A 7,186-nucleotide genomic window follows, 5' to 3' on the forward strand; every position below is an offset into this window, starting at 1 on the left:
AGCAAGCTACACTTACACTTTCAGAACTAGCGCTACACTTGCACGGAACTTTTGTGAACCAGTGGGCCTCTTCGATTATCCACCTCTGGCAGCCCGCAGGCAGCCCGCGGGCTACCAGAGCGCGCCGCCAGGCGCTCGATTTTCTCGGGCTGCTCCGCCCACTTCCGGTGGCTACCCAGAACGCGTTAGATTTTCTCTGGCTGGGCGGTTTCGGGCTGCCAGCTGGCAGCCAGACTCGCCAGGACGATTTTGTGCTGGCAGCGTCGTCTGCTAGTTCCACAGCTCTCCGCTCTGGCGGCTAGCAGACGACAAAATGGAGGGAGGCGCATTCGCGACAGCTTGGGTGGTTAATAGCTAGGGCGCAGAAACGGCGTTCGCGTTCGTATCTGTGCTGTTTTCCTAACCGTATCTTATTTCGAGTGGAATCTCCGAGCCGTATCCTGTTTACTCGTTTCAACTGACGCTTCCTATTTCGGCATCTCCGCGCGGCGTCTCGCGCGAAGCGTTGTTTCCTCTCTTGATTACTTGAGAAGATAGGTTGGTTTCCGGTCGTATTTTATTTTACTATGTTCACGTCGGCATCTCTCTAAACTGCATGCATGAATGAGTGCTCTTGTACGCTGGCTTGCAGCTGGTAACCTTCCCTTCTTGCGGCGTCTACGATATATCTATTCTTGAATCAGCCGTATTTATCTTTGTTGCGTGTCTTGCAGGTTCAGCGGACGCTCCCGATTTGTTTTTCGAACGACGATGGCCGCGCTTCGGATATCATATCGCAAATTTCGGCAGTTCTGCGTGGCGTCTCAAACGGGCGCGCCGTTATCTCTCTCAAACTCGTTAGCGCGCTTATATCTTTTCGTTTGCGCGGCGGGTACAGCTGTATTGTATATATTTATTTGCTTTTTTTTCTCTTGCAGGCTCAGCGACCGCTAACGACGCCTGTTTCGTTCGCACCTCTGGGTTTCGGCTCGATCGTATCGGCATGCGCGCTCCGAGCGTCCCGTACACACGCGTGAGACGCGGTTCACGAGATAATTAACGGATGCATCGTATATATGAGACACGGGCGTCTCAAATACGGTATGCACCCGTTATCTCGTGAACTCCACGCGGTTGGTTTCCGGTCTTGTTTTATTGCAGCACATGTACGCGCGTGTCGGCGCGCTCCTCTGATGTGCATGCAAGCATATGTGCCGGCGTGCATGCGTTGTAGCGCTTTTTGCTGCTGGCTTAAATGGTATCTAATTCTTAGTTTGTGGCGTCTACGATATCGATATCTCTCTTCTGGTATCAACATATCTTAAATTTGGTTCGTCTCTTGCAGAGGTTGAGCGATATCGTTCTGTTTCGGACAGCACTTCGGCATCCAGCTCTGCTCGGCACCCGTGCGGCATCACTTTGGTGCCGACATGCATGCGTGCGCGTGTAAGCTTACGGGTAGTATCTTATTCTGTTTCTTTGGCGGTTTACGTATGTCTAGCAGGAGTCATTCGTTTTGCATGCTATCTTTTGCATCTTCTTCGGCCCTTATTTATACGTCCCCTCCCTTCCAACGCTTTCACTTCATACGTTCATTTCGGAGGAGATGGCCGCGCCGCTGAGAATAATCTTGGAAGGTGTGGAGAGAGAAATTTTTGAGGCAGTCGACGACACCGGTGCACCCATTGTCCACGGAAACCAGCGCCTTTATGCGACAGCAGGTACGTACGTACGTGTACCTTTCTCGCTTGTATGTATATGCAATATTTGATCAGTACTTAATGCGCAACATATATATGCTCTCCTTTGGTTGCAGACAACGTGCATGTTTGGCTGAATGCGCCGGCAGCCCCCGTCCCACATACCATCGAGCCCGAGGAGTTGTGGCCTCGGGCCAAAGTTCTTTTCCTGATTCAAGAATATAAAAATTTCAAATCAGACCCTTCTAAACGCCTAAAAACTAAAAGACAACTCTGGGAAAATTTAGCAGATTTAGTGAATTCCAAATTCGGTTGCCATTTGACCCATTCGCAAATTGAGAACAAGTGGAGAAATCTAGAGAGAAAATATAAAACGGTGCGACAGCATAATAGCCAGTCAGGGGCGGACCGGAGAACATGCGAGTTTGAAGAGTAAGTATACGTAGAACATGATCTCAGTAGAGATAATTAAGTTCTACTAAATGGAAAACTTTGTTTTCCTGATTCTACATACGTGACTTTCGCCCCTGAAGCAGTTTAGTCATTCCACAAACCTGTGAATTAAGAATGTTGCAGCATTTTTTACTTTTTTGGTGCAGGTAGATTTTGTGACAGAATAATTAACTGTACCAATTCTGGACATCTTTTGTCTAAATAATGTAATTCCTGTTGTAATTTTAGGGTGTTATAGATTACACAGCAACATTTGGGCAGATAAATTGACTGTCTTTTTGTCAATTGCATACAGCTGCTGAGAGGCATGAACCCGGACTTTGTGCTCATGTCAACAGCTTTGCTGCTGGGCAACTATCGGGCATTATGCATGCCGGCCATGGTTATAAGCTAGCTATACATGTGTCTTGCGTCGCTGAGTAGATATGTCAAGCTTTATGCATGAAATAATGTGTTTGTACACATATTAAGTGATGTCATATATATGTGTCAAATGGATCATAATTTTTTTTTGTCCTCAGGGAGCTCGCTGAAATTTTTGAAAAAGCTCACAGCATCAACCCACCCTACCTGCTGGGGCCAGGACTCGTCCGGAGCGTCCAAGAGTGAGTCATTTTTTTTTCTGCACACGACAAGTGCGACAGGGAATTTACATGCACTGTAGCACAGGCATTGCCGAAATAAGAACTAGTAAATTGGGTTTGCCTCCTAGCCATATAGCGGAATCCTTATGGCACCACTACACAGCATATGGCCTCAGATAGTGAGGAATGTTTTCCTTAAGATTTAAAGTTTAAAGGGTGCAATGTGCTCCATTACATGCCGAAAGAACCAATCCAGTTGCTTGGTTGCTTTTGAAAAAGACAGTGCATGTCGTGCAAAACATATTTGAAATCAAACACTACCAGGGGTTTCCCCAAGTATAAAATCGGAGGAATGTTGAAGCTAGGGGAGTAGCGGTAGTCATTTTTCAGTTTTTAATTGTGTCTTGATGTGGCACGTAGGACTAGAAAGGCTCTTGACTGCAACACTCATGTCAAAGAGTGTCAACAATTGCTTCGCTTTAGACAAGGATACAAGTCATATATCAAGAGACAAAAGTAAGGAACAAGGACTGCATGAAATGTGTCCAGAAACGGCGCAGTAGCTCGGACTACTAATAAACCTTACAAGAAGAAATATCGCTGTCAGTCGCCTATCAAAGACTTGTTAAACTCTGCAAAACACGCATCTTTGCTCTGAACATAACAGATCGAGTCAGTAATTAAACACACACACCAAGAAGTCATGTGCATGCTGAACACTACGCACATGTGGAAGGTGTACATCAGAGCTTTGATATCAGCCGTGATGATTTGCATGACACTGAAACATCTAGGTAGCAAAATTTATGGCTGCTACACACAGTTGGTTAAATATGTACAAGCACAGGCTCTTCGCATTGTCCGACTATTCACTCAATAATTATAAAGCAATCAAGAAATCATCACGGCTGATATCAAAACTCTGATGTGCACCTTCCACGTGTGCGTAGTGTTGAGCATGCACATGACTTCTTGGTGTGTGTGTTTAATTACTGACTCGATCTGTTAAGTTCAGAGCAAAGATGCGTGTTTTGCAGAGTTTAACAAGTCTTTGATAGGCGACTGACAGCGATATTTCTTCTTGTAAGGTTTATTAGTATTCCGAGCTACTGCGCCGTTTCTGGACACATTTCATGCAGTCCTTGTTCCTTACCTTTGTCTCTTGATATATGACTTGTATCCTTGTCTAAAGGGAAGCAATTGTTGGCACTCTTTGTCATGAGTGTTGCAGTCATGGGCCTTTCTAGTCCTACATGCCACTTGAAGACACAATTAAAAACTTATATATCTGTGTGTTTCCTAGTAATAAAATAACTGGACTGCCACAAATATATGGCACATTCTCAGCCACATTCCTAGCAGTTACATCCACCAGTTAGGTATGAAAAAAATTCACTACAAATTAAGGAAGGGCCTTCAGAGAAACAAGGGTGTGTGTAGGGAAGCCACTGAACCTCGCACAGAATGATATGGCAGGCAATAAACAGCTGGTTTAAGGGCACATGGAAGGTCACATGCGTTGAAAAATTTTACTTTGTCTACAAATGAGTGGTTTTTCTTGATTAATGTGGCCAACATGTGAAATAGTGGCCCAATACATTACGAACATTATGGCACCACATGTATAAGGCTTCATGTTTTGAGCGATATTGTGCCATCCCTGACGGCAATCGAGAATTACTGGGAATAAAATGCTCTAATTTTTTGAAAATGGACCTTGATACGTTTGAAATGACATTGAGCTGTTGAAATTACTTTGCACTTCTTGAAAAATTCTGTGCTCTAGCTTATTTGTAAATGTAACTGTGGTGTGCGCATTACAACGTTCCTCCTATATTTTTTTTAATGGCTCTTTAGAGCACAACAATAAATTTGACAGATTAATTTCATAGGGTAGACCTTTTTGAACAAAATGACAAAACAATCTGCACTGCTAAATAATTTATTTGGCTAAACTGAAATTGAAAAGCCTTTGATAGAATTTTAATTCCTGTTTCGTAAATGGTGTGAAAGAGGCTCCAAACCAAAGTTTCTCAGCTGACTTTTGCTGCCAGCAGAATTATGTACGAAATTAAATGACTACAGAATGAGTGACAGTGCCCTTTGTGTAGGGATAACACATATGCACTACAAAGTCTCTGTTCTTTAGTGCAAGGAGTGCATAATGATGTCGCATTGTTTTGCCACCAGCAGCCAGGCTGAACCTGCAGCCAGCCCCCAGCCTGGCCCCAGCAGGGTAACTGCCACAGCGAGCCCAATTCCCGGCAGCTCGCAACCAAGCACCAGCAGGGGCAGCACTACTGCTGGCGACTCGCAGCCCCCAAGCCCATCCACGCAGCCTAGCCCCCTGCAACAGCAACCAGGCCCAGCCAGGAAGAGGCCCAGGACAGACACCTCTCGTGCAGTGCTCGAGAGTGCCGTCACCCATCTTGAGGTGGCCGAAGCTAACAGACAGCAGCGGCACAGGGAGCACATGGTTCTTGAAGGGAGGAAGGTTGCTGCTGTAGAGAGGAGGACTGCAGCTCTTGAGCGGGTGGCTGCAGCACTTGAACGGCGCGAGCTTGTCTCACTCTGTTCTCCGATACATGCCCCAGCTCATTCCCCAACTCATTCCCCAATTCATTCCCCAATCCGTTCTCCACCCCGCTCCAAGCCCTCCTTACTATAATGCTTAGTTTTAATGTTTCGTTTTTTGTCTAGTCAGCACTTTTTATATTTAATTTTCATTGATAATTGCTGTTATATGTTTGTGTTCAGTTCCATATATTTCCGCTAAGTTGCTATGCACTACCTCGATGGAAAGAAACGCGAACCCAGCGCAAACACGCTCCGCTGTTTCAATTTCTTTTCACCGCGGTTTTACTTCGGTGATAGCAAAAACACATTAGACTCGTTCATGATACATTCTAGGACAACTCTTAACGTCTTTTTCGTACCACCCAGGTAAAAGCGCGATGAAAAGAAATTCCAACAGTGGGGCGTGTTGGCGCCGGGTTGTTCGCCTTTCTTTACATTGAGGTAGTATGTGTGTGTGCGTGTGTACACTTAGACACACGTATATTCATCTCGTTCGTGGTTGCACTTCATATTGTGTACATACTTTAATAAATTTTACAACCCTCTAATAAGATCTGCATGCGTGTTTCATGCAATGACATTCTGATCACTTGTTTCTGTGTGTACTGATAATAACTTGGATGGCAACAAAATTTCCAGAGCATACTTGTCTAAATTTCTCTAGCACACACCATCCTTCCAGCAGTTTAGCTCTCATTATTGTTGCCATTTACTGTTCAGAGGACACAATGTACATTTGAACATGTTGTCAGCCATCTTACGGTGCCCGAAGCTAACACACAAAGCAGTGGATGGCCATTGAAGAAAGATTGCTGCTCACTAGGGGAGTGCAGCACTTAATGGGGTGGTTGGAGCAATTGAGCGATGAAACTCTTCCTCCCATCATTCTCCAAGCCTCCTAACTAATGCATAGTTTTTCTTTTATTCCGTCTAGTAAGCAGTAGACATTTTTTATAACTTTCATTAATTGCTTTTGTATGCATGCTTCAACCTGTATGGTTCCATATATTTCCACTAATTGGCTGCAAGTGCACGTGTATACGCACACTTGTAAATTAGTCTTTTATCCTCAATTATATTGAATTTCAATATGTGTGTACTTTAAATAATCCTAATGCTTCATCTTCTGCAACCATATGTAATAAGATCTCGGTGTTTAGTTGACTATACATTCTGATTACTTGTAGAGCATAACTTTCTAAAATTTCTCTGTCGCACACCGGTCTCATATTCCAGCAGTTTAGCTTACACACTGCCTCTTGTCATTTACTGTCCAGGGGGAAGAATGCAAGCATATATGGAGACAAAACTGAAAGGCTACTCTGCATGATTTACGCACGAAAATTTATTTCACAAGCATCACACATGAACATCATTTTGTGTACCAACATCTCTTGCTACATTAAGCAGGTGGCAGGCAGTAGCATACTCCAAGAACTGAAGAGAACAGAAGAAATTAACCTACACTAAAATGTGTCATCCTGCAGGACCACACAGCTAGATTTGCCTATAGTGAGAACACAGAGCTTCAAACATAGGTCCACCAACAACAAAGCGTTGCAATACACACAACATATATCAGAAACTTATACAGCTCACATTCATTTACCATGGGCTCATGATATACTCCCTCATTAAGGGCAGGCCACAGGTGTTAGCGGAGTATGGTTAATAAATAAGCAAAGTTTTTTTTCAAATTAAGTACTATTTATGCAATTTATTGCATGAAACATCATGAGATTCAGCTAAAAAATTTTGTTAGTGCACGGTTCAGGAACATCAACGACAGAAAAGGCTGCCAATTGTGGGGACCTGCCCTGCAGCCCCCTGAGTTTGCTTTCCCGCGAGGCACCGTGCAGCGGCGGTCTCACCTCGAGGCTGAGCGGATTCCCT

The 7,186-nt window shown here is 44.4% G+C and overlaps 1 protein-coding gene across 2 annotated transcripts; it reads left to right on the forward strand.

Moving 5' to 3' along the window:
• Positions 1-210: 210 nt before the first annotated feature.
• LOC144132249 (uncharacterized) lies at positions 211-5,913 on the forward strand. 2 transcript variants are annotated; one of them, XM_077664505.1, is made up of 5 exons: positions 211-836; positions 918-1,700; positions 1,796-2,111; positions 2,654-2,737; positions 4,907-5,913. In XM_077664505.1, the coding sequence occupies exons 2-5, from the start codon at positions 1,586-1,588 to the stop codon at positions 5,382-5,384; spliced, it is 993 nt and encodes a 330-aa protein (XP_077520631.1). In that variant the 5' UTR covers positions 211-836; positions 918-1,585; the 3' UTR covers positions 5,385-5,913. The 2 variants fall into 2 exon arrangements, with proteins under 2 accessions (XP_077520631.1, XP_077520632.1); XM_077664506.1 differs by having other exon boundaries at positions 211-1,700; positions 4,910-5,913.
• The last annotated feature ends 1,273 nt before the right edge of the window (positions 5,914-7,186 follow it).

This window comes from Amblyomma americanum, chromosome 5 (genome assembly GCF_052857255.1).
Source record: "Amblyomma americanum isolate KBUSLIRL-KWMA chromosome 5, ASM5285725v1, whole genome shotgun sequence".
In the NCBI taxonomy this organism is placed as follows: Eukaryota; Metazoa; Arthropoda; class Arachnida; order Ixodida; family Ixodidae; genus Amblyomma; species Amblyomma americanum.